Source organism: Manis javanica, chromosome 4, assembly GCF_040802235.1.
Source record: "Manis javanica isolate MJ-LG chromosome 4, MJ_LKY, whole genome shotgun sequence".
In the NCBI taxonomy this organism is placed as follows: domain Eukaryota; kingdom Metazoa; phylum Chordata; class Mammalia; order Pholidota; family Manidae; genus Manis; species Manis javanica.
Genome location: NC_133159.1, coordinates 11,537,522 through 11,561,824, shown reverse-complemented (window position 1 = coordinate 11,561,824; position 24,303 = coordinate 11,537,522). Strand labels below are relative to the sequence as shown.

The 24,303-nt window shown below is 52.7% G+C and overlaps 2 protein-coding genes and 1 long non-coding RNA gene across 5 annotated transcripts; 1 reads left to right on the top strand and 2 right to left on the bottom strand.

Annotated features, from left to right (window-relative positions):
- Positions 1 to 1,122: 1,122 nt before the first annotated feature.
- On the top strand, positions 1,123 to 11,389 carry LOC118968605 (uncharacterized). 2 transcript variants are annotated; one of them, XR_005056334.2, is made up of 3 exons: positions 1,123 to 3,356; positions 5,998 to 6,099; positions 10,156 to 11,389. It is a non-coding gene; the product is annotated as an uncharacterized lncRNA (long non-coding RNA). The 2 variants fall into 2 exon arrangements; XR_012130008.1 differs by having other exon boundaries at positions 8,270 to 11,389.
- Positions 11,390 to 14,454: 3,065 nt separating this feature from the next.
- On the bottom strand, positions 14,455 to 18,269 carry TMEM82 (transmembrane protein 82). Its single transcript, XM_036999577.2, has 6 exons — positions 18,115 to 18,269; positions 17,957 to 18,029; positions 17,586 to 17,760; positions 16,532 to 16,949; positions 15,209 to 15,396; positions 14,455 to 14,884 (listed from the first exon to the last, which is right to left on the bottom strand). The coding sequence occupies exons 1-6, from the start codon at positions 18,200 to 18,202 to the stop codon at positions 14,798 to 14,800; spliced, it is 1,029 nt and encodes a 342-aa protein (XP_036855472.2). The 5' UTR covers positions 18,203 to 18,269; the 3' UTR covers positions 14,455 to 14,797.
- An 863-nt stretch (positions 18,270 to 19,132) lies between these two features.
- Positions 19,133 to 23,392, bottom strand: SLC25A34 (solute carrier family 25 member 34). Of its 2 annotated transcripts, none has more exons than XM_036999541.2 (5): positions 22,779 to 23,392; positions 22,073 to 22,138; positions 21,777 to 21,975; positions 21,249 to 21,383; positions 19,133 to 20,647 (listed from the first exon to the last, which is right to left on the bottom strand). In XM_036999541.2, the coding sequence occupies exons 1-5, from the start codon at positions 23,196 to 23,198 to the stop codon at positions 20,508 to 20,510; spliced, it is 960 nt and encodes a 319-aa protein (XP_036855436.2). In that variant the 5' UTR covers positions 23,199 to 23,392; the 3' UTR covers positions 19,133 to 20,507. The 2 variants fall into 2 exon arrangements, with proteins under 2 accessions (XP_036855436.2, XP_036855437.1); XM_036999542.2 differs by having other exon boundaries at positions 21,823 to 21,975; positions 22,779 to 23,382.
- Positions 23,393 to 24,303: the final 911 nt, after the last annotated feature.

Sequence of the window (24,303 nt, the reverse complement as noted above, 5' to 3'; positions counted from 1 at the left end):
TGACCCTGGGTGGCAGGGAAAGGGTAGGGGAAAGTTTTGTGGGCAAGATCCGGGGCAGTGGGGAAAGTTGCTGCCATCCAGTCTGGGAGACAGGCATGGCACCTCCTGCCCACAGAAGGGAGCTTTGATCCAACAAACATTGGTTAGGCACCGACTGTGTACCAGGCACCCGTCAAAGAGCTCACAGGAATCAAGTCAGACACAATCAATCCTTGTCCCCACGGGACTCATGGGGAGGTGAGGGAGACTGACACGTCACTCAAAGTCATATAATAATTACCAATGGTGAGGTGTGCTGTGAAGAAATGCACAGAGGCTGAGACAGAAGTAGGGGTGCAGGGGAAGGCCTCTTTGGGGGGGGGGAGGGTGACATTTAAGCTGAAACGAGGAAGATACAGTCATGAGAAAAATGGGAGGATATTCCGGAGGGAAGGGGGGTACATAGGCTCTGAGTTCAGACTTGGGCTTAACTCCCAGCTCTCTGGTGCTGGCGGTGACCTTGGACAAGTTCCTTCCCTCTCCCAGGTTCCATTTCCTCACCTGTTAGATAGGGGAGCTGGACTGGATGCCCACAAACAGGGATGTGAATGCTTTCCCTTGCAGAACTGCTGGAGACAGAGGCCCTGAAAGGGTACCCCCGGGGCCCATGGGAGCGCTGGCTGGTCACACATTACCCTTACTTGGTTTCCAGAAATCTCTGTTCCTATGGTCCTTCACTCTGCAATGAGATCTGAGAACAAGGAGAAGTTTTCCTGAGCCACAGCACCTAGGGGACCAGAAACCTCAAGGAAGAGAATCATTTGTCTGTCTAGTTTCTTTTTCGCTTTGACAGATTCCACTTGGGCCAGGTCAGAGCAGAACTGTCAGCCCCAGCTTGGGGGTGCCCAAATGTGCAGCTGCATGAAGTTGGACATCTGGGTTGGTGGCGGGGGTGGGGGGTGGGGGCGGTTCCTCTCCTTGGCAAACAGCCTCAGAATCCCACCTGGGCCTCCCAGGCCTGACTCTGCCCCTGTCCCTCCCTCCATCTTTGGCTCTGCCCATTCGGAATCCGGTCAGCTCAACACTCAGCACCTATTGTGTGTAGGTCCTGTGCTGGGGGCTGGGCAGGGGGCAGTACAGAGAAGTGGGAGTCCCCCCCCACTGCAGCAGGGGCAGGTGCGGGGCAAACACACGTATGAGTAACATCAGTGTCTGTGAGTGATTCCAGCTTTGCCACTTGACAGCCTGCTACCTTGGGCAAATCACTTCTCTCTGAGTCTCAATGGCCTCTTGTAATGTGGGGGGAGCTTCTGCTCCTTCCTAAAAAACTCATTCCTAAAAAACTTATGAGCAGGGGATCTTAAGGAGCTACATATGCAAATCATGTGATTAGTAGTAAAAGATACTGAGCTGTTTATAGCTGGGGCTATGGAGTCAGACACACTCGAATGTGGATCTTTGCTCTCCCACTGATTAGCTTTGTGACATTGAGCAAGTTACTTAATCTCTCAGAACCTTCAATTTTCTGGGGAGACAGAGGAAACAACAATCAACTTTTACAAGGTTGTTCTGGAGACTGGGGAGAGATAATGCCAGAAAACGCAGAGCGCGGAGTTATAATTGCTCAATAAGGGGCTGCTGTAGTCACAGCTCTTTGCAGGTGAACATGAGCGCATCTTGTCCACCTGGGGAGCAGTCTGGTGTGCCAGATGGGGGAGGCAGGAACCTCTTCCTTCCCTTCTTCCCCTGAGACCGGTTCCTGCCTCTGCTGCCTGAGTCAGGGCCTCCTCCCCTCACCCAGATGTGTCCGTTGACCCTTCGCATCAGAGAGGCGTGGCTGAGCCTGAGCTGCAGTCCCAGGGCTGGGCCGCTAAAGGCCACCGTCAGCCTGTGGCTAAGTGCCCTACCTCCTCTTGTTCCTTCCTCTCAAAAAGTGGGGACACTGAAGCACAGAGAGTAATTTGCTCCAGGTCACATGCATTGCTAAGTGAGCTTCATTCGAACTCAGGTGTCTAGCCCCTTTACTAAACCAGCCAAGTTCGTGGGAAATGTTCAGAAACCAAGAGTGGAACCAACCGGGCCGTGTTATAGCCACACAGAGTCCCTCACTCTCAGGCCCCAAGCCTGTGTCCACCTGGGCCAGGTAGGGTCTGGCCTTGCAGGCCTGGCTGTGACAACAGGGTCTGGGTCTTAAGCCCCTCCCTGTCCAGGGGCCTGGCTCTGTTGGCCTGCTGATTCCCACGGATGGGCTATCTGCTTAGCAAATCCCACGGGCTCCAGAGTCGCGGGGGAGAAGTGTGGAGTGGGTAGTGGAGGGGGCTTGAGGCTCAGTGGGCTGGGAGGGCCCCTCTTTGACCCAGGCCTTGAAGGTCAGAGCCCCTTCTGAGGATAGGAAGTAGTAAATCCTGGCACCACTCACTGTGGAGGGTCCCAGAGCCTCCCCAAGCCCTTGGCTGCTTGCCAGGCCCAGCCACTGTCCCCTCACCGATCCCACCCCCCTCCTCGAGCTCCCATCCCCACTGGGAGCCTCTACTCTTGGCAGCACCTACCCCGGCACCCCCAATCCCTAGGTCCCCTCTTTACCCCCGGCTGGCCTCCCTGCTTCTTTCCTAGCTGGAGGTGAGCTTACTGTGACCTTAAATTTACACTCAGGCCTGTCACTGGCTCAGGCCCTGTGAGGGCAGAGGTTTGCTTGGAGCTATGGAGTGTTCTAGGAGGGGAGGCAGCAGGTTACACTCAGGAAGCTTTTCTGTCAAGTGCCCAGAGAAATGTCAGGATGGACCCATGTAGATACTGTAGATACCCCAGCAGTTAACCTTGCTGTAATTTAGTGTCCTGCTTAATCTGTAGCTGAAACTAATCTAAGAGAAAGAACAATACGTTTACTGTTTAAGCTTGATTTGTAGCCGAAACTAATCTAAGAGAAAAGAACAATAAGCGTTGCATCTTGGAATCTGGTCTGAGTCATGAGCGGTGTGTGGCAGGACTGCAAATGGTCCTCATGACCCTCGAGGCGAGCCCCGATAAGGAACACTCTGTGAGGCTCACGTGGCCGGATGACTTGACAGAGCATAAGAGGAGCTCTTAAAAAATATTTAGCTTGCAGTTGTTTAGGTTGATGAAAAACACATCCTATAATCATTAATCGATGCCTGGCCTTCTGCTGCTGCAACCTAATAAAAGCTCAGGGGAGCGCTGACTTGGTGCTTAGTCTCCAGAGAAAGTCTAAGCCCTCTGCTTAAAACGCCTTCTGACTCGGTTTCTCATTTTCGTGACCCCTGACTGCAACATCTGGCGCCCAACGTGGGGCTCGAAAGTGACAGACTTCGACTGACTTCAGGCCGGTCAGAACCGAAAGGATTCACTTACGCCCGGAGGTAAGTGAAACTTTCGGCGTTATTTTGCAGAGACATGGGAAATTCCCAGACCGCTCAACAACAGTGTGGTCCCTTATTGCACACCTTGCTTAAAAGCTCCGGGGTTGAAGTTAAAAAATCAACTATGGTAGACAGTTGTTCGAATTGGTTAATAAACATTGTTATTGGTTTCATCTGCAAGTTAAAGTTATATTGAACCTAAAAGTCTGGAGACAGGTTTTAAGAGCTCTCCGCGGAGCTCACCAGCAGGGGGAACATATCTCTTTTCTCAGCTGTGTACAGAAACTCCATCTTTAAATGATAATTCTCAGCATTCTACTGAAAAACAAATCGCTTACCTTGACAACATTACCAGAATCACTAACTTCGACACTAACCCCTTTAAAAAGGCAGAGTTGCATCTCTCTTAACTAAGGAAGGTGATAACCACATCTATCCTGCAAAGACTTGATAACAGAAAAAGGGGGCTTGTTCCTACAGCCCCTCCTATGCCTCAGTATCAGGAATTTCGCCTCTGTTAATTATTCCCACTCCTCAAATTTCAGTAATACCCCAATCCATTTTAAATGCAAGAAAAGAGGGAGATATTGATGTTTCTCACTGCCTGTCAAAGCTTCTGCATTTCCTGTTGCTGCACAACAAATGCCTGCTAATGATCAATATCCTCAGGGATATCAGCAGTTTGAATATACTCCCTTATCCTTTAAAGTTATAAAGGACTTAAAACAAGCAGTGACTGTGTATGGGATACAATCTAATTATGTTAAAGGGATGTCACAAGAATTAGCACAGGAACCCCGCTTCATCCCCTATGGCTGGGATATGTTAGCTAGAACAGTTTTGGAATTTAAGATGTGGTGGAGAGAAGAGACAGCAGAGCAGGCGGCAAGGAGAAATCAGGCTAATCAATTACCAATAACTTTAGAACAATTAACTGGTAAGGGAGATTGGTTAGGAGTTAGAGCTCAATTACAATACCCTGATGAGGCTACTGTACAAGTCCATTTGTGTTGCATCCGTGCTTGGAATAAAATTAAACCACCCGGAAAGACTGCTAAGTCTTACGTTAAAGTTATTCAGTCCCAAGGTGAACCTTATGTGGCCTTTTTATTGAGACTAAAAGAAGCAATTCAAAAAACAGTTTCCCAACCAGATCTCCAAGATCTTTTAATGCAAACGCTTTCTTTAAAAAACGCTAATGTAGAATGTCAAAAGATCCTCTGGCCTTTAAAAGCCCAAAATGCCCCTCTAGATGAGTATATTAAAGCTTGTTTGGAGGTGGGAAGTGAGCCTTATAAAGCTCATCTACTGGCTACGGCTCTTAAGAGATACATTAAAACAAAATAAAACCAAGTGTTATAATTGTGGTAAATTAGGTCATCTTCTAAAAGATTGCTGAAAAAACAGACTGATAAGAAGGGAAGAAGAAAAGAAACCTCCCCCCAGTGTATGTCCTCGATGTAAAAAAGGGAAACATTGGGCTAATGAATACAGGTCAAGGTGGGATAAAGATGGGCAACCTTTAGGGAAACAGGGAAACTGGAATATGGGCCCAGTTCAGGGCCCCAAGAAAAGCAATAGCATTCAACAATACTCAGTCAGCCACAGCAAAGATCATGCCACCCTTCAATCAATGACCTTACTTGGCCACAGGAGGAAGCGCTGCATTAGATATTCCCATTTTAGATAATTTACGTTTACTACCTAAAGCCAGCATTGTTAAAATATCAACTGGCATTTCCAAAAAATACTGTTGGATTATTAATTGGCAGAAGTAGTTTTACCAGTCAAGGAATTCACATTCATTTGGGAGTTATAGACAGTGATTATGAAGGCAAAATTCAGATTATAATGAGTACCAATAAACTAGTATTGTTAAAGGCAGGACAAAGAATTGCACAACTCCTGCTGTTGCCTTACATACAGGGAAAATCTGACCCCATTCAAAGACAAGGTGGATTCGGCAGTCCTGGTAGAAAGATATATTGGCAGACTCATGTTAATGATGATCGGCCTGAGATGAATGTTTATATAAATAATGTGCCCTTTAAGGGACTGGTAAATACAGGAGCTGATGTGTCTGTAATATCTCAAGAGTCTTGGCCTTCTGCATGGCCTTTAACTTCTGTGTCCACTACATTTACAGAAATAAGAACACTTACAGAGATTTTCCAAAGTGTGTCAACTTATCAATGATTGGGCCTGAAGAACAAAAGGCTATGTTGCAACCTTTTGCTGCACCTATACAGGTTAATCTTTGGGGTTGGGATTTATTGTCCCAATGGGGGGCAACTATAAATATACCAACCATTTCACCACAGTCTCGAAATATTATGGCTCAGATGGGATACGATTTTAGAAATGGTTTAGGAAAAAACCAACAAGATGTCTTAACCAATATAATCCCTCAACCCAAATTAGATGGATCAGGCATTGGTTATCCAAATTTATGAGAGAGGCCACTGTTCATAGCTTGGCCCTTCCCCTAAAATGGTTAACTGATAAACCAATATGGGTAGAACAGTGGCCTTTAACAATGGAGAAGCTTTAAGCATTAGAACAACTAATTCAAGAACAGCTGTCTGCTGGACATATAAAAGAATCTCATAGTCCATGGAATTCTTCTGTTTTTGTCACTAAGAAAAAGTCAGGAAAATGGAGAATGGTGACTGATCTAAGAAAAATAAATGCTGTTATTCAACCTATGGATCCTCTACAACCTGGACTAGACTACCACAACCCGGTATGATTCCCTTAGATTGGAATATTAAAATAATTAATTTAAGACTGCTTTTCCAGCATTCCATTCCAACCTTCTGATTGTGAGAGATTTGCTTTTTCCTATTCCATCTCCCAATACTTATAAACCTACTGCTCAATATCAATGGAAAATTTTGCCTCAAGGAATGTTAAAGAGCCCTACATTATGCTAATATTTTATTAATCAACCTTTAAAGAAATTGAAGAAAAAATTTCCTGATACCTTAATTATTCATTATATGGATGATATTTTAATAACTCATAAAAATTTGCCTAGTCTACAAACTCTTTATGAACAAGCGGTTATAGAATTAACAGCTTATGGTCTTACTGCTTCTGAGAAGGTACAGGATAGACTCTGTGTAATTATTTAGGAAGTATAATTAAAAGAACAAAAATTCTTCCACAAAAAAAATTCGACTTAGGAGAGATAGTCTGAGGACTTTAAATGATTTTCAGAAGCTCTTAGGTAATATTAATTGGCTTTGCCCTTCATTAGGAATTCCAACATATTCACTCAAGCATGTATTTAATATGCTAACTGGGAAGTCTGAATTAAACAGTCCTAGACAGTTGTCACCTCAAGCTGAGAAGAGATTAGAGTGGATAAAAGAATATATGAGAAATAGTTATTCAGATCATATTGACACACAACACGATGTTGAGTTGTTTAGTGCTCCCCTCCAAACATTCCCCTACTGGTATTTTATGGCAAAAAGGAAAAATCTTAGAATGGATGTTCTTACCACATAAGGCATCAAAAAAACTATTAACTTATATAGATAAAATTTGTCAGCTAATTGGGTGTTTATGATTGCATGCCTTGATTGCACAAGACCCTTCCAAATTGTTGTTCCCCTTACTAACACCCAAATAGCTGACAACTGGAAATTGAATGATAACTGGCAAATAGCCTTTCCCAATTATATAGGAACTATTAATAATCACTTTCCAAAAGACAAATGTATTCGATTTCTTTAAAAAACTCAATAGATTTGTAGTACTGACATTATTAAAACTCATCCTATCCCAAAAGCTGATACTTATTATACAGATGCTAACAAGGAAGGTAAAGCAGGATATAGTGGGAAAACTACAAAAATCATCCAAACTTCTTATCGCTCAGTACAAAAAATTGAATTATATGCTGTTACTATGTTACTGCAAGATGTTACAAATCCCCTTAATATTGTTACTGACTCGCAATATGTTGAATATACAGTAAAACATATTTACTCTGTTACTCTATTTGATGACAGCACTGAATCGTATCAATTATTTTATACTTTGCAACAATTATTATATGAAAGACATAATATTCTTTATATTACTCATACCCGAGCTCATACCTCCCTCCCTGGACCAGTGATCAAAGCTAACGAACATATTGATAAGTTACTTGTCGGACCCCTGTTGTCTGCCAAAGCGTGGCGTGAACAAACTCATGTTAACGGGAAAGGTTTACAAGTTGAGTTTCACCTCACTGGAGAACAGGCTCAAGGTATCATTGACCAATGCCCTCAGTGTACTCAAATCCAAAGTAAACCTTACACTCCAGGGATTAATCCAAGAGGATTACACCCTGATGGATTATGGCAAATGGATGTCACACATTTTCCAGAATTCAGAAAATTATCTTTTGTTCATTGCTCAATTGATACGTATTCTGGTTTTAGATGGGCTTCTGCACTATCAGGAGAAAAGGCTGATAATGTGATTCAACATTTACTTGAGGCTTTTAATGTTATGGGATTGCCAGCTAAAATTAAAACAGATACTGCCTCTAATTATCTTCCTGTGAAATTACAAAAGTTTATTTCTCAATGGAATATCAAACATATTAGTGGGATTCCATGTAACCCTCAAGGACAAGCAATTATTGAAAGACATAATCGCACATTAAAAGATATGTTGCTTAAACAAAAAGGGGGATATGATGGCACAGAAACTCCCCATATGAGAACACATAAGGCATTATTTACCCTGAATTTCTTGAATCTAAACAATACAGTTTCATCAGCAGCCGAAAGACATTGGGTGCAAGAAAAGTCCTCTGATATAAATCAGCCTGTCTTTTATAAAAATGATATGGGAAAATGGGGAGTCAGGGATAGTTCATAGGTGGGGGCAAGGATATGCTTCTGTCATTACAGACACCGGAGAAGCTGTGTGGATCTCAGCTAAAAAGATAAAACCCCCAAAATGAACAAAAGGCCTCGAGTTGATGTTGAACCTCCCATTGATGAAGTGCAAGCCATGACTATTGGAAGATCCAGAGTTCGAATTCTGTTACCAAGACCTCAAAAACTGAATCCCCCAACATGGGGACAACTGAAAAACAATGACACAGGGAGCTGAAAAGATTGTACAACAGAGCGGACAGGCACGCAACGCTTCAAATTTGTTCTGGCTATGATTGCTCTGGTCACCATGGGGTTAAGTTCTGCCAAGGGCACTAATTATTCATATTGGGCTTACATTGCTAACCCTCCTATCAATCAAGTTATTCACTGGCTCTCTGAAAGGATCCCAATATATGTTAATGATTCTAATTGGACTCCTGGTCCTTATGATACTCGTGGCCCCCTAAGGCCAGGAGAGGAGGGCGTGAAGATTGAGACTTACTTATACAGTGGGAGTGGAGGGGATGCCCATTTGCACTGGACGTGAGAAACATTGCTTGAAAATACAACCAGCTGCATGGCTATCCATTGTCAAAAATCATACCAATAAAAAATTATTCCTTCTTCAAGGATTCAGATTCCACAAACAAAATAATACTAAAGACACAACAGATCACCCCCCTGATTTGCCCATCTCCACTCAGCCAATCTTTATAGAAATGAGTGAATGGGCGCACTGGATGAATTGTCGAGGAGAAATAGGTCGGGTTTTACTCAATACCTCCTCTGGAAGTGTCATTGATTGGAGCCCTTGAGGTTCCATCCCAGCCAGAGGACAGGGGCATGGCCTGAGATGGCATAAATGTATTGATGTCACTAATCACACCATTGTCACATCTTCTAATGAGACCATTCATTGGCATGGAGGTGGGATGTCTCCTCCTGCCCCACGTTTACCTTTAGGGCCCCTGCAATATTACTTGTGGAAAATTCCCTCAGCTTTATGGAGTCTGATAGCTTGGAAAAGACGTATTTGAATGATAGTGTTACAAATAATAATTGAGTTGTACAAAAAACGAGAATCATTATATTACAGCCTGTGTCAGATTGCCCTTTTTAATTATGATTGGTCACACAGCATGGAATTCGTCGGAATATTCCGTCTCCTGTGTAAATTGTTCATTCTATATTTGTAGTAATAACTCTGTTCCTTTTTCCACAAAAGATAGTCTTTATATTCTTAAGGCTAGAACAGGTCTCTGGCTTCCAGTTCAACTACACCAAAAATGGCAAGATTCTTCAAGCATGATGCTTCTCCAACATACTATTGACAATCTTCTGAAAAGAATTAAATGAATGATTGGATTAATCATTGCAGCCGTCCTGGGCATCATAGCCATGATTGCAACTGCCGCGACTGCTGGGGTCGCACTTCAGCAGAGTATTCAGACTGTTGACTTTGTTAATAATTAGCATTCTAATTCCTCGAAGTTGTGGACCACCCAAAGATGGATAGACAGTGAAATTAATGGGCAGTTGACTGATTTGCAGCAAGCAGTTCTTATGCTAGGAGATCAAATTGTTAATTTACAACATCAGATTTCTATGAAATGTGACTGGAATACAAATGGGTTTCGTGTTACTCCTGTACCTTATAATCATACTTATTTTCCATGGGACCATGTTAAAAAAATATCTGTTAAATCATGGTAATATGACTCAAGAAATACTAGACCTTCAACAGCCCATTACTGATGCTTTCCAAGAACAACTACAAATATTCAGTGGTTTTAATTTACTGGAAAGTATTGCAAGTGGAATAAGTAATTTGGACCCGATAAAACATTTAACAATTTTTAGTGGTTCCACTGCTACACTTACAATAATTGTGTTATGTTTGTTTGTGTTTTGCATAGTCTGGAGAAGAGCTACCCGAAAACATCAGTGAGCTGAACAACAATCAGCAGTCTTCTCACTAATGTTACAAAAGATGCAAGCTAAACAAGGGGGAAATGTAGATCCTGTAGATACCCCAGCAGTTAACCTCGCTGTAATTTAGTTGCTGCTTAAACTTAATCTATAGCCGAAACTAATCTAAGAGAAAGAACAATACGTTTACTGTTTAAGCTTGATTTGTAGCCGAAACTAATGTAAGAGAAAAGAACAATAAGCGTTGCATCTTGGAATCTGGTCTGAGTCATGAGCGGTGTGTGGCAGGACTGCAAACGGTCCTCGTGACCCTAGAGGCGAGCCCCGATAAGGAACACTCTGTGAGGCTCACGTGGCCGGATGACTTGACAGAGCATAAGAGGAGCTCTTAAGAAAGATTTAGCTTGCAGTTGTTTCGGTTGATGAAAAACACATCCTATAATCATTAATCGATGCCTGGCCTTCTGCCGTTGCAACCTAATAAAAGCTCAGGGGAGCGCTGACTTGGTGCTTAGTCTCCAGAGAAAGTCTAAGCCCTCTGCTAAACGCCTTCTGACTCGGTTTCTCATTTTCGCGGTCCCCGACTGCATCAGCCCCAGGTCCCCAGGGCTACAGTCATTGGTCATGCTCTTCTTTCTCATTCCCAGTAAATTCACTTTCAGATGAATTTGTATTCTTTATCCTAAAGGGGGGGTCCTTAAAATTGGACTGGCCGGGCTCTTCCTCCTTACAACCCCCTCTCCACGCGGGCCAGGCCCTCTCACACAGCCCTCCAGGGGCTCACCTGCTGTGGCCCCGGGGAGATCGGCCCCTCCATAACGGTCTCCCACCACCAGGCCGCACCCTCTCAGCTCCGCCGCATCAGCCCTTCCCAGTCCCTCAGGCCGCTCAGGAGCCTTAGACCTGCCTGGGCCGCGCCACCAGCCCCTTGGCCCGGGAACTCCCGCTGAACCTTCAGCATTTGGTTTCAACAGCTCTTGCCCAGCAAGGCCTCCCTGATCCCCAGACCATGTCGCTCGCCTCACACCTGGACTTGCCCTCGGCACCTGCGTGAGGTGGCCCTGCTCTTCCCCTGGGGGGCCCCCACGCCTTCACCCAGCTGTTCAGGTCAAAAATCTTAAAGCCCCCAAGATTCCTCTCTTCCTTTCAGTCCCACATCTAATTGATCAGGAAATCCTTTCAATTTTTCAAATTACGTTCCTAGTCCAACCATTTCTGGCGGCCTCCACGGCTGTCACGTTGGTCCAAGTCCTCATTATCTCACCTGGGTTATTTCAAATGCTTCCAAACTGGTGAATAGTTTCGACACTGTCTGTTCCAAGCACAGCAAGGAGAGGAATCCTTTAAAAATGTAAGCCGAATCTGTCACTTCCTTGTGGAAACAAACCCTCCACGGGCTGCCCATGGCAGGGGAATAAAATCCTAACCCTTGCAGTGGCCAGGAGTCATCTGGTCCCTGCCCACCTTGTGACCTCGTTCCTGCTGCTCCATCATCTCCGATGCTCCAGCCACACTGAATTTCCTGCTGTCCCTAAAATAGTCCCAGCCTGCTGCCTCCTCAGGACCTCCCACGCTGTTCTCTCAGCTGGGGCCCTCTGTCCATTCATCCCTCTTCAAAGAGGCCCTCTGTGGAAGGCACTTCCCCAGGATCCCCACCTTCTGCCCTGCCCTTTTGCAGTCCCCTCCTCTCGAGGGGGGCTAGACCCAGAGACTAGATTCTAACCAATACAATACAGCAAAAACAAAGGGATGTCGCTTTTTACACTGGGTCCCAAAAAAGACTGTGACTTCTCTTCTGCTCACCTTTTCTCTGTGTCCCTCACTTGCATGCCCTGAGGGAAAGACGGCCACCGCATTGTGAACTGTCTTACCGAGAGGCCCATGTGGCAAGGAACCGAGGGAGCCCCCAGGCCAACAGCCAGAAAGGAACAGCCGCCCTTGAGAAACTGAATTTTGCCAACAGCGACATGAGTGGAGCTTGGGAGTGGATCTTTCCCTAGTCAAGCCTTAAGATCACACCAGAGCGTTGACTGACTCCATGGCTGTGGCCCGTGAGAGCCTCAGCCAGGTGACCCAGCCAAGCTGTGGGACCCAACCCACACAGAAAAAGTGAGACAATAAATGTTGGGTGTTTTAAGCTGCTAAATTTTGGGGTCATTTGTTACAGAGCTATAGATAACAAATACACCTTCCCTAGTCCCCTGTCACTCTCTCCTCTTACCCAGCTTTACTTTTCTCTGCAGCACCAATTGCTACTTGTGTATCTTGCTCATCCCCAGAGCCCAGCCCAGAGCCTGGCCCGGGTGGATGTCCAACTGTCAATAAATAGGGAAGGGATGCAGGACACCCAGTGGGACAGAAGCAGGGGGCTCAGGAGGGGGGAGGCCACAGGCAACCCAGCTGCCCCAGGGTTACTACCCATCTTCGCAGGGGCTGGGGGCTCCGGTCTCCCACCTCTTCAGAAGGATGCTGGTCAAGGCCCAAGATTTGGGCTCCTCCGCCTCTGTGGGAGAGTAAGTTCCAGCTTTATGCCGCTGTTTCTGACTATACCTTTTGGATTTCCTCTGCCCTCTGGACCTCAGGCCTATTTTTCTTTGTTTGGTCTGGAGATTTGCTAAATGCCTCAGTTAAGAGTGATCTAATTTTTATGCCCTTGTCAGACTTTCCACAAAAATAATTTAATAGATAAGAAAAGAATCCTGTCCAGCCCACATGGCCCCAATTTTTGTTTGGAAAGTGGTCCCTGTGTCCATAAAAAGGAAACAACTGCCAAGTCCTATCCCCTCCCAGCCCTGTCCCCACCAGGTCCAAGGCTGCACCGGAGGCCGAGAGGACAAGGAGCCTTCCAGCAAGAACATCGGGCCCAAGTTGGAACCCAGTGCCTAGTCTGGGTCTGGCAAGGGCTGGCCCTGTGCCCACCTAACTGAGCCATTTCCTCCTAGACAGGGGCAAGTTTCCTGCCCAGAGGGAACTGAGCACAGTCATAGGCCAAGGGGGGCTGGGTCCTATACCGGGAGTGTGTGTGGCGGGGGTGTGCATCCACAGGCATTTCCCCCACCTCCGCCTACTCGGGGGTTGAGAAGCCCTCCTTGGGGGAGGGTGGAGAGCGTGGGATCAGAGGTTGGCCTCTAGCTGTCCATTAGGTGGCCATGCCTGGAGGAATGAGCTGAAACCACGCAGTCCAGCCATGGGGCCAGCCTGCATCTGTATCCCAGGTGTGCCCAGGGGGGGAGTGGAGAATCCTAGGCCAGATAGTAGCCTTTGCTGAGCACAGGCCCCTTGGGAGCCGGGTGCCTCCCCTGTTACTCCCGGACAGCCCACCCCTCATTAACCCTTGGAGGCCTCCTGGCTGGGGGTCTCCTTTGTCCTGTGGGGCCTCTCCTGGGAAAGGGCCCCAAGGTGGGACCAAATTCCCTGTGTGCTAGGTGCCTGGGCCAGGAGAACAGGCTATGATGGAGTCGCAGGCTACCCTTCCTAAAACAGGGCCAGAACCACATTCCAGAACCTGGCAGGAATGGACCTGCCATATTTTTCTGGCCACCTCTGTTAGTTTCCCTAGCCCCCATTCTGAAACAAGAAGAGGGTAGCAGGAAGCGTGCAAAACACTTGCTCTCTGTGGGGTCAAGCCGTTTGACCTTGAACAAGTTACTTAACCTCTCTGAGCTTTAATATCTGAATCTGTAAAAAGGGATAGTAATACTGCCTCTTGGGGCTGGTATCAGAATGAAATGAAATTATACAAATGCCTAGCACGGTGCCAGGCACATGGTAAGCATCCACCACATGGTAGTTATTCTTCTGACAGGCTCAGAGAGGAGCAGTGGCCTACCCAGGGGCACACAGCAGGTAAGCAGAGGAGCTGGTATCCAACCTTCTTCCATACACAATGTGGCCTCCCTGAGCTGGGCCCTGCAGGGGACACGAGGCTGAGCAGGACTGAGATAGGAAGGATCCTCAAGGTCTTAGGCAAGTCAGGGTCAGGGGCTAGGGAATCCAAGTGGACTCGTAGAGGCCTTTTCAGGACCAGCCTCCCTTCAGTTGTTTCTCAGCCTAAGATGGCACAGGACATGGCACCATCCACCCAAGACTGCACGTAGGTGCTAGGCCATGTGTCCATGCTGCCACATCCCTGTCACCACCTCTGCCACCTCAATATTAAACTCCTGAGCCAGGAAGGGACCAGCCTGGCACATATCCCAGGAGCCTGTCCCAGCCAGAACTGCTGTGTGGCCTCAGAATAGCCTATTTCCTTCTCTGTGTTCATGATTCTAAGCACAGGTTGAAAAAATCATCTTTATTGTCCATGGAGAGGGCAAGGGGCCTGAGGAAGGGGGAGGCATCTCTGAGGATGTAGTCTCCCTTCCCCCCAAGCCCCTGGGAAGGCAGGTCCGAGGGGCCTATATCCAGGACCCATCCCGAGAAAGACAGGGTTAACTCAGAGGCCTCCAGGCGCCCCCGCCTTCTGAGAGACTCAGCCCCAAACCCTCCCCTCTCCCAGGGGCCCCCAGTGCCCACCCCAAGCTCCAGGTGGAGGCCAGCCCTGCCACCCTGCCTCCAGGCAGCATCCTGGGGGCAAGGCCGCTGGCGGAGCCTGGCTGGATCCTAGATGCAGAGTCCTTGCGTGGCAGGTCAGGAGGGGGCCATGCCCTGGGGCTGGGTAGGTGCAGAGGGCTGGGGCGAGCTAGCTGACTCTGAAGGCCTCTGGGATGGAAAATCCTAAGGGAAGGTGGGGAGGAAACGATGGAGGACATGCTCAATTCCCCCATCCTCTGGGGGGCCTCGGGTTCAGGGCCTCTGGGGCACAGGGTGGAGGGGGTATGGATGGGTGCGGGTGTCCCTCAACCTTCCGGCTCCTAGTGACTCTGGCTACCGAGTGGTCAAAGGGTAAAAGCAGGTGGGAGTAGATTTTCCAGCCCCCTCTGCCCCCCATCCCTACAGAGGTCGCCTTGGCTCTTCTTAAACTTGGGCCTGTTGAGGCTCCCAGGGCTCTCTGGAGGGGGGCCTTCTGTGTCTAGGGGGCGCACAGGGTGGGGTGCCCACCTGTATCTGGCAAAGGTCGAGCAGGGTGCGGGTGCCCACCAGGCACCAGAGCTCGCCCAGCAGGGAGATGAGAACACCCAGGAGGTCCAGCCAGCGGCCCACGGTTAGCAGCAGCACGAAGAGGCTGCCCATGCGCACCAGCACCGTCTGGACCTGGCCCTGCAGGCCCGGGTGCTGACGCTGCTCCTCTGCGGGGACAGTGCACCTGTCACCCCCTGCCCACTCCACCTGGTGCCCCACCCTGAAGTGCAGCTGGGTCCAGCCTGGACCCCCCTGCTCCCCGCCCACACCCCACACTTTCTGAGCACCTACAGGGTGCCAGGCACTTCTGCCTCGCAGGCCTCAGGGCCAGCAGCCAGCTCCCAGCTACGGAGTCGTCCTGACCCCTCTTCCCTGCATCCGTCTGATGCACCAGGAAGCCCCGTGGGCCCCCTGCTAGATGGACCCCACCTGAGCACATCTCGCCACTCACACTGCCCCACCAGGGGCCCGGCCACCTTCTCTCTCAGCAGCCTCCTCCCTGGGCTCCTGGCCTCTGTTCTTCACCCTACAACTCAGTGTCTACTCAGCAGCAACCAACGAGACACGATCATCCTTTGCCTATATTCCCCCCAGGACTCCCCACTGCAGTGGAATAAACATACCTTGCCTTTGAGGCCCTGTGTGGTTTGAACCTGCACACCAGCCTCATCTCATTTCTGACTCACTGCCCTTCCCCTACCCCCAGCCATCTGTTTTTCTTGTTGCTCATCAAGCCTGCCAAACTCATTCCCACCCCAGGGCCTTTGCACTTGTCTCTCTCTCTGCCTGACTGTCTTGCTTGTCCTGCCACTTCCACCCCATGCCCGCCCTGCAGCCAGGGGCTCTTCCCAGAGCCCACTTCCAGCCATGTCACTCACCCCTGCTTAAAACCCTATGATGACTTCTCATCCGACTGCCCAGCCCGGCTGCTGAGGGCTTTCCCGCAGGCCCCTATAAACCCGGCCAGCCTCATCCCCTGCCCATGCCCTTGGGGTGACAGCTGCACTCTTTTCAGTTGTTTGATGCTGCTGTGCCTTCTATAACCTCTGGGCTTTGGCATATGTGGTTCGCCCGGACAGGGTCTCCTTTTCCCACTCAGCTCTCTCAGGGGGCTGATCCTTCAAGGCCCAGTTCAAGCACTATGTCCTGAGGGCTCCCCTGTACATCACCTTTTCTGAGCTGCTCCACCACCTGGCCTCCGCCACCAGCCTGGGCACTCAGGCTGGCAGGGGTGGTGTCTAGCACAGTGGGAAGTGGATGCCAAGGGACTGAACTGCCTCCCGGCCCACCCCTGGCCCTTACCCTGCATGTAGATGACCAGCAGGGTGTAGCAGATGGTGAGCGGTGTCCAGAAGCGCACAGCCTCTGAGGTGGTCAGGAAGTCCCGGTTGATGAGGGCCACAGCCGCCAGGTCACCCACAGCAAATGCCACAGCCAGGGCACGGCCAAGCATCCGGGGGAGGCCGTGAGCGCCAGCCAGCAGGCCCAGGCAGACCCCACAATACTGCTGGCTGCTGTGCAGCTCATAGAGGTGGTAGACGTGGTGGCGGAGGCGCCGGGCACCCTGGCAGAGCAGTGTGGCCAGCCAGAGGCCCAGCAGCAGGTTGAGCGTGCAGTGAGGGGCGCCCTCCTGCAGGAAGCTCAGGCCGCAGGTCAGCCCACAGCCCAGTGAGTACTGGCCCAGCAGGTACAGCTGCAGCCTCTCTGTGCCCCGGGGACCCTGCGCGGGGAGGGAGCAGAAGAGGGGTGGTGATGGTGGGGGCTCAGCCTGCCCCTCACTGTGGGGAGACCAGTGGGCTGGGAGGATATAGCGGCTCTGCCCTATGGGAGGCTGGAGCCTGAAGGAACCTGGGGGATCATTCTCAAACAGGGAACACTGCCTTCAGGTCAAGGCCTAACGAGATCACTTCTTGTGGCTTAATTTCAATCAGGGTTCCTGCTGGGGCCCCATCTGCTTGCTGGAGGGTGGTAGCTCAGAGCCTTGAAGGCCTGGGTTCAAAGCTGCCTCTACTTGCTGCTTGTTGGACATGGACAAGCCACTTACCCTCTCTGGGCCCTTAGCCTCCCCGTCTGTGGAATGGGGATCAGGGCAAACCTTTACCCGCTGCAGTTGTAAGGGGAAGTGAGGTGATGCACTGGGGTGTCTAGCACAGTGCCTGGCAAGTCGGAAGCGCTGCTTGGACTGGGCTTGTGTCCACCCTGAGTGGAGACTTCGCCTCGCAACCGCAGCCCGAGGAGGCAGTCTGCACTCTCTAGCCTCACTCTTACCAAGGGGGAGGCGGAGGGGACGGGGAGGTCGGGCCCAGCGTCCCATGTTCGAGCGTGAGACTCCCCTGCCATCTCCCTGGGGCCTCACCTTGTCCAGGGAGAGCAGCATGGAGACAGCCCTGAGGGAGAACTCCAGCACCACCAGGGCGGCCACGCGGGCCCCCACGACAGTCAGGATCAGGGCCAGCCCTGCCAGATGCACGGAGTCCAGCGAGGCCCACTGTCCCCACAGCCGCTCCTTCTGGGGCTGGTGCTCTGGGTTGCTGCGGGGGCAGAGTGGGCATGGACGGAGGGGCACAACCACCAGCTTTGGCCCTGGAGGGTCCCAGTGTCCCCAGCCACACTCCCTGGAGGAAGGGTGGTCTCCTCTCCCCACTGTCCCCTCAGAGGCTAGAGTCACAGTGTGGGGCCCAGAGGCCAGGCGTGGGGCTGGGAGTGGGCAGGTCAGTGGGCACTCACTTGGCGCAGCCCACGAAGAAGTAGACCTTCAGGAGGTTGTTCAGGACGGAGACTCCGCAGGCCCCTATGAGGCCTGAGGGGGTGGGAGGGAGGGCAGGCAGTTCGGCAGCGGCAGGGTGGGAGGGCAGGGCGCATGGAAACAGGAAGGAGGCACTCACCTTGCAGGAGGGAGTCAGTGAGGCTGGAGCCCCACTCGAGGGAGGGGAGGCCCAGGAGCCAGGAGGGGAGGGACAGCAGGGAGAACATGGCCCAGGGGTGGCCCCAGCCTCAGCTGTCTGAGCCAGGAAGGCAGATGAAATCACAGGGCAAGGTGCAGGTGGAGGGGAGGGAGGGGCCAAACGCCCAGGGAAGGGGAGGGAATGGAGGGGAGGGGAAAGGAGGGGAGGGGAGGGGAAGGGAGGGGAGGGGAGGAATGGAGGGGAGGGAAGGAAGGGAGGAGAGGGGAAAGGAGGGGAGGGGAGGGGAAGGGAGGGGAGGGGAGGAATGGAGGGGAAGGAAGGGAGGGGAGGGGAAAGAAGGGAGGGGAGGGAAGGGAGGGGAGGGGAAGGAAGGGAGGGGAGGGGAGGAGGCATGGAGGGGAGGAGGCATGGAGGGGAGGGGAGGGGAAAGGAGGGGAGGGGAAGGGAGGGGAACCAGGGGCATTAAACTGCGGGCCTCAGGGAAAAGGGGCGCTGGGGGCCAACCGCGGCCCAGGAGCTGCACATCTGGGCGGTATGGGATGCAAGGGCATCTCCGTGGCTGGCCTCTGGTCTGTGTCCCAGCTCACGTGGGGCGCCCACTCTTCTCTGCCTTAGGGCTTGCCACACTGGGCCTTCCTGCCCCTAGGCTGCGTCTGTTGTCCCCCAGCCTCAGGTCTGGGCTCTTCCCCCTCAGCCCAAGGTCTGGGAGGGCGTCTATCTCCCCACAGCCTGAGGCTCTGATCTCTCAGCCTGAGGTCTGGAGAGGGGCCTCTGTTCCCCAGAAGCCTATGTTTGGGATGCAGGTCTGGGCCCTCCCCTCCCTTAGTCGCGGGGCAGCCCACCTTGACGATCCTCCCTGTGTCCACTAGGTGGCAGTCCCCATGGGGGTGGGGTGGGGCCGGCTGGCGCCAATCCTTTTGGACCTTCCTTTCCCAGGCTGAGAAGAGCCGAGGTTCAGGGGTCAGCGGGACTGACGCCGAGAGGGGAGTCATTGAAGTAGACAAAATAGAAAACTTTATTGGTTTGGAGTGTGCAGTAGGGGTGCCCCTAGGGAGCAGCTCTTTGCAGACATGGGGTATAGCAGGGAAGGGAGTTCAGGCTGCTTGACCGAGGCCAGTGCTGCCCCTTCCGGGGACTCGGTGTCCACCTCCATAGCACAAAGACCGGTGCAGGCCTTAGGAACACACCCATGGGGCTCAGGGGTGGGACGGGGAATGTGGCTGCAGCTTGGGGAAAAGGCCCGGGATGAGGACACCTAGCTCTGCTGCTCACCTTGGGAGAGTCACTTCCACTCCCTGGGCCTCAGTCTCCTCATCTGAACAAGGGGCATCTCAGGGTTTCCTTTCAGAATTGTCCTGAGGATTTGTATAAATGCCCACAGAGCCGGGCACCCAGGAGGCCTCAGTGGATGTTAACGACTGAACTGTGTCCCCCACCCCTGCCCCCGACATGTATTGAAGTTCTAACCCCCAGGATGTTATTGTATTTGCAGACAGGGTCTTCAAAGAGGTAATGATGTTAAAATGAAGTCATTTGGGTGGGTGCTGACCCAATACACTTGCTGGGTGTCCTTGTAAGAAGAGGGGATTAGGACACAGACACACATGGAGGGGAGGCCATGAGGGGACACAGGGAGAAGCGGGCCCCCTGCAAGCCAAGGAGAGGGGCCTCAGGAGAAGGGAGCTCTGCTGACAGACAGCAACTGGGCCTCCAGGCTCCAGACTGTGAGAAAATAAAGTTCTGCTGTTAATCCCCCAGTCTGTGCACTTAGTCACGGCAGCTGACTGACACAGATGACGACAGTTTGGCCTCACATGCCCCCCAGGGCCTCCCTAAGAGGACAGGGTTCCCTCAGGGGCACTCCAGTCCCCAGGGTCCCACCTGTGCCAGGGACACAGGTCCGGACTTGGCAGAGCCGAGTTCCCGCCCTGGCTCGGGCTTTGCTCAGAACACTTCACCTTTCCGAGATTTAGCTTCCTTACCAGGAGAGGATTTTAGCGTCCTGGGCTGTTGTCTGAGGACTAAGCAAGCTGATGCATGTAAGTGACCCAGCTCATGCCCTGGAGCAGTCATTGTAGCAATGAGTAAGGTAACTCAGTCCAGAGAGGGAAGAGAACTTTCTGGAAAACAGTGGGTGTTGATTTGGAGCAGATGCTCTGGCCCTGGGTAGGCCATGGGGCTGGGTTTACCAGAGCAGTTCACACTCCCCAGGGCCCCTAGCAGGGCCTGAGCCTCTGGCCTGCTCCGAGGCAGCCCAGCTGTCCCCAGATGGAGCGGGCCATGCCTTCCTGCCGGTTCCCGGGCTGGGTCAGGATGTGAGGGAGGCTGCCTAGGTGTCCCGCTACTGGCCCTGCCTGGCCAGTTTCCGGAGCTCATCCCAGAAGAGCATGCTGAGGATAGTGTGGGGGCCCAGGCGCAGGTAGGCGGGGCCCAGGCCCTTGTAGAGTGCTAGGGGGCCCTCCTGTCGCCAGATCTTCACCAGGCAGTCGGCGAAGCCGCCATACAGCTGGCCCTGGGGATAGACATGGGACAGATGTTATGACGGGGCGGGGGCGGCGGGGGCATAGCTGGGTGTGTCTGTGTGTAAAGGGCTTCTGTGGCACGTCTGAAAAGGCACCCCCAAACTGGGCAAATTTCAGTAAGGTCGTCCTTTTGGTTTCAAATTTTAAAAGGGGCCTCTTCCTCTGCTAGCCACAACCCCATACCGGGGAGCCCAGCTTGGCTGGAGGCACACAGGTGGCTTCCACCCTGAGCCCAGCCTGTGGAGGGCACCTCTGTGTCGGGCACAGTCTGCAACACACACAGGCCTGTGAAGCCGTGGGGTCGGGCCTGGACTCCAACCCAGTCTTCTCTACCCTCCAGCTGGTGACCTCAGGCAAGGTGCCTGATCTCTCTGAGCCTCAGTTTCCTCATCAGGATAATGAAGGTGGTTGTGACAATAGAATAAAATCTGATGTGAAAATGCTCAATATATGTGTGGGACAGAGAGCTCAGCAAACCAGCCAAATTAATGTGTTTGCATGTATGTCACATGTCTGCACTTCTCTGGCTGTGTGAGTGTTGGGGGTGCTCTCCAGCTCCCCACATCCTCCCCACCCCCATCTCCTGCTTACCCGGCCAGCTCTGTCCACAGGCTGATTGTACAGCCGGGTGCTGACCACATCGAAGGGGGTCATGACTGCAACCACGGCTATGCTGCTGATCATGCCTCCGGCCAGGGCCACCAGCCAGTTGTCCTCTGGGAGCCACTGTGGGTATGGTACAGGCTGCGGACCCCTGCAGCTGCCCTCCACCCACCCATGGGGTGCCCACTCTTCTCTCCCAGCATCTGGGGGCTGGGGGCTGAATGAGCTGGGAGAAGGGGAGCAGACAAGGCCCCTCTAGCCACACCCCACTACATCCCCCTGTCCTCTGCCACCGGAGATCCTTTGTAGCTTCAGGGTTTACTGGTGACCCCACTCCTATTGGGCCCACAGGCTGGGGTCACAACACTGACTGCAGAGCCAGGGCCCTCAGCTTTCTTAAGGGGCCCCATCTGTCATCCCCGCCTGGGCCTCCCTGTGCGTGGGGGGGTCCAGTTGGAGAGTTGGGGTGTGATGAGAGTCTAGACAGTGAGAAAGGAGACAGGTGGCTCTCCTCACCCCTGTGTGTCCATGTGGGTGGGCACAGTTGTCCCTGGCCCCTCACCTGTCGCTCCTGCACCCAGGCCTTGGCAGAAGTGAAGGTGGCCAGCTGGGCGGCCGATCCGACCATGACCCGGGGCACAGCCCCGCCCACACCCCTCCACAGTCCCACCAGACCCTGCTGCCGCCAGATGGTCTCCAAGGCGCCCAGGACACTCTGTGGGGAGAGGGCATGGGGTCACCAGGCTGCCCCTGCCAGCCCGGGAGCCCCCCCAGACCCCAGCCTAGGGAGCTCTGGGGAGGACGGTGCCCACCTGGTGATGGTGTTGGTGCCCCACGGCCATTGCGGACACTGTCTGCGCCTGCAGCTGCGTTTTGACCTGTGAGAGCAGAAGTGACAGAGGGCCTGGGGATGGAGCCTTAGGAGAGCTAGTCTGAGCTGTGAGTGTTGGAAGCGCCCCTCGCTGTGCTCTAACATCCAGACCTCCATGAGCCCCTGCCTGCTGCTTAGAGGGGATGTGGAATAGGACTGGGGTAAGGCTCTGAGGTTGGCCTGGGCCTGAAGTCTGTGTGACCTGGGCCAAGTCACTTAACCTTCTCTGGGCCTGTCCGCTCACCCTTGAGAATCTGTTCTGAGAACCAAGTCAGAAGATGACTAGCATCCAGCCCAGGACATGGGGGTCCTCACTTGATGGAAGCTTTATTCTTACCTTGCACAGGTCACACAGGAAGACAGGTGACCATGCTGGGTTTGAGTTGCCGCATCTCCTGCCACCCTCTGCCCCCTCCCCTGGCTCAGGACCACTGAGGCAGGGACCCCAAGAGAGAGGATCAGGGCAAAGCCCCAGTGCTCAGGACCAAGGGGCAGATTCCACCCCTGGGCCAGGACGTGCAGGGAACAGCCCCACCCAGCCTGCTCTGGCCTCCCCCGCCCAGTCCACAGAGGCCAGGTGGAGGCTGTGGAGCCCCTGAGGGGGGAGGGGGTCATGGGGCGGTGGAGGATGGAGGTGAGGCACTCACCAGGTAAGCAGGGCTCCCCACGAAGGCTCCCAGGGCCCCAGCCACAGCACCTGCGACCACGGTGCCACCTGGCTGCTGGGTGAGGCCAGCCTGGCACGCCAGGCTGAAGCAGTAGAAGCGGGTGCCATTCATGAGGCCCTGGTAGAGAAGGCCGGCGGCCAGCCCTTTCTGCAGGCCGCACAGCCCATCTGCACGGGCCACAGAGGCTATGGAGGCCACAAAGCCCCGGTAGTGCCGTGGGTATGTGCCCTGGGCCTGCAGCTCCCCCTGCAGCTGCAGCCGCGTCTTCACCACCTCCAGGGGGTTGGTGAAGACACAGGCCAGACAACAGGCTGAGGCGCCCAGTACTAAGTCCACAGCTGGGGCCACCGTCTCCATGGCCTCCGCTCCAGGGGCCAGCTGTGCCTGGGTCAGAGGCATGGGCACAGCCCGGGGTGGCGGTGCTTAGCCTGTCTTCACCCCTTCAGGGCCACAGGGCTGGGGTCGAGCGGGCCTGGGGCCATGTCTGGAGGGCAGGGGTCCGCGTTGGACAGACCTGCAGGCAGAAGGCACCCCTAGTCTGACTCTGGGATCCACCTGCTCTGCTCGGCCACCGGGGCGGTCCGGGCTGGGACACGCCCCCGCCAGCTCTGACCAATCCCAGCCGCCTTTGTCGCCCACACCTCCTGGCAGGGGCGGGCCGGGACCCTGGGATCTGGGGGAAAGGTCACCGGGGGCGGGAGAGAGGTTGGGGGTGAGGAGAAGGTGCCAATCAGCTGAGACGCTTCTTCCTGCCCGTTTTGTCCGCCGGCCCTCCCTTGGCCCTGGGGCAAAGGGCTCGTGCCCCCGCTTGCCTGTGGCCTAGCAGGTCCTGCTGCAGCTCAGAGCCCTGGGCCTGGGGCATCTGCTTAGGGAAGCTCCTGGCTCAGTGTGACTGGGCGACTCAGCATCTGCCTCACAACCAGCCCTGCCACTGTCTGTGCGACATCCCCCTTCCTAGCCTCAGTCTTCCAATCTGGCTCCCACAGTGTGCGGGCCCACTGTCAGTGAGAACAGAGGTAGAGAGGGGCTCCAGAGCCCTGTGGAACTGATTTTCAGTCCCAGCATCTGCTATTAGTGTGACCATAGGCAAGTCACTTCCTCTCTGAGCTTCCATCTGTTTGTCCACTGGGGATATGGGCACCTTCTTCCAAGATGCTTTGGAGGGTCGGAGATGTGTGCTAGAGCACACCTAGCACAGAGCTTCACCCCACAAGAGGGGGCCCACATCCCCCCTGCCTTTCTCTCCTGCTCCTTTCTCTCCACCCATGCTCTCTAAGGCCTCAGAATCCCTGGGTGGGTAGGAGATGGAAAAATTAGGGCCACTGTGTCTTAAGGAGTGGCCTGTGGCTTTGGTCACTCGACTTAGCCGCCAGTCCTGCCCCTCCCCCAGGTGGGAGCCACTCCCGGCCTACAGCTCTCTGGAGGAAAGGCCTTGGCATGGCAATGGCCCTTTGTGCCTGGTGAGAAGGGGCCTCCCACCCCCGGGCAGGGCTGCAAGGCCCTG

Excerpts from the sequence above, each read along its gene's own strand:
- SLC25A34 (XM_036999541.2), bottom strand. The coding sequence starts at position 23,198 with ATGCCTCTGACCCAGGCACAGCTGGCCCCTGGAGCGGAGGCCATGGAG. Across the intron at positions 22,139-22,778 it reads TGGGGAGCCCTGCTTACCTG|GTCAAAACGCAGCTGCAGGC; the intron begins GTGAGTGCCTCA and ends CTGCTCTCACAG. Across the intron at positions 21,384-21,776 it reads ACCCACATGGACACACAGGG|TGGCTCCCAGAGGACAACTG; the intron begins GTGAGGAGAGCC and ends CCATACCCACAG.
- TMEM82 (XM_036999577.2), bottom strand. The coding sequence starts at position 18,202 with ATGTTCTCCCTGCTGTCCCTCCCCTCCTGGCTCCTGGGCCTCCCCTCC. Across the intron at positions 16,950-17,585 it reads TGCTGCTCTCCCTGGACAAG|GGTCCCCGGGGCACAGAGAG; the intron begins GTGAGGCCCCAG and ends CTCCCCGCGCAG. Across the intron at positions 14,885-15,208 it reads TCGACCTTTGCCAGATACAG|GATTTTCCATCCCAGAGGCC; the intron begins GTGGGCACCCCA and ends ACCTTCCCTTAG.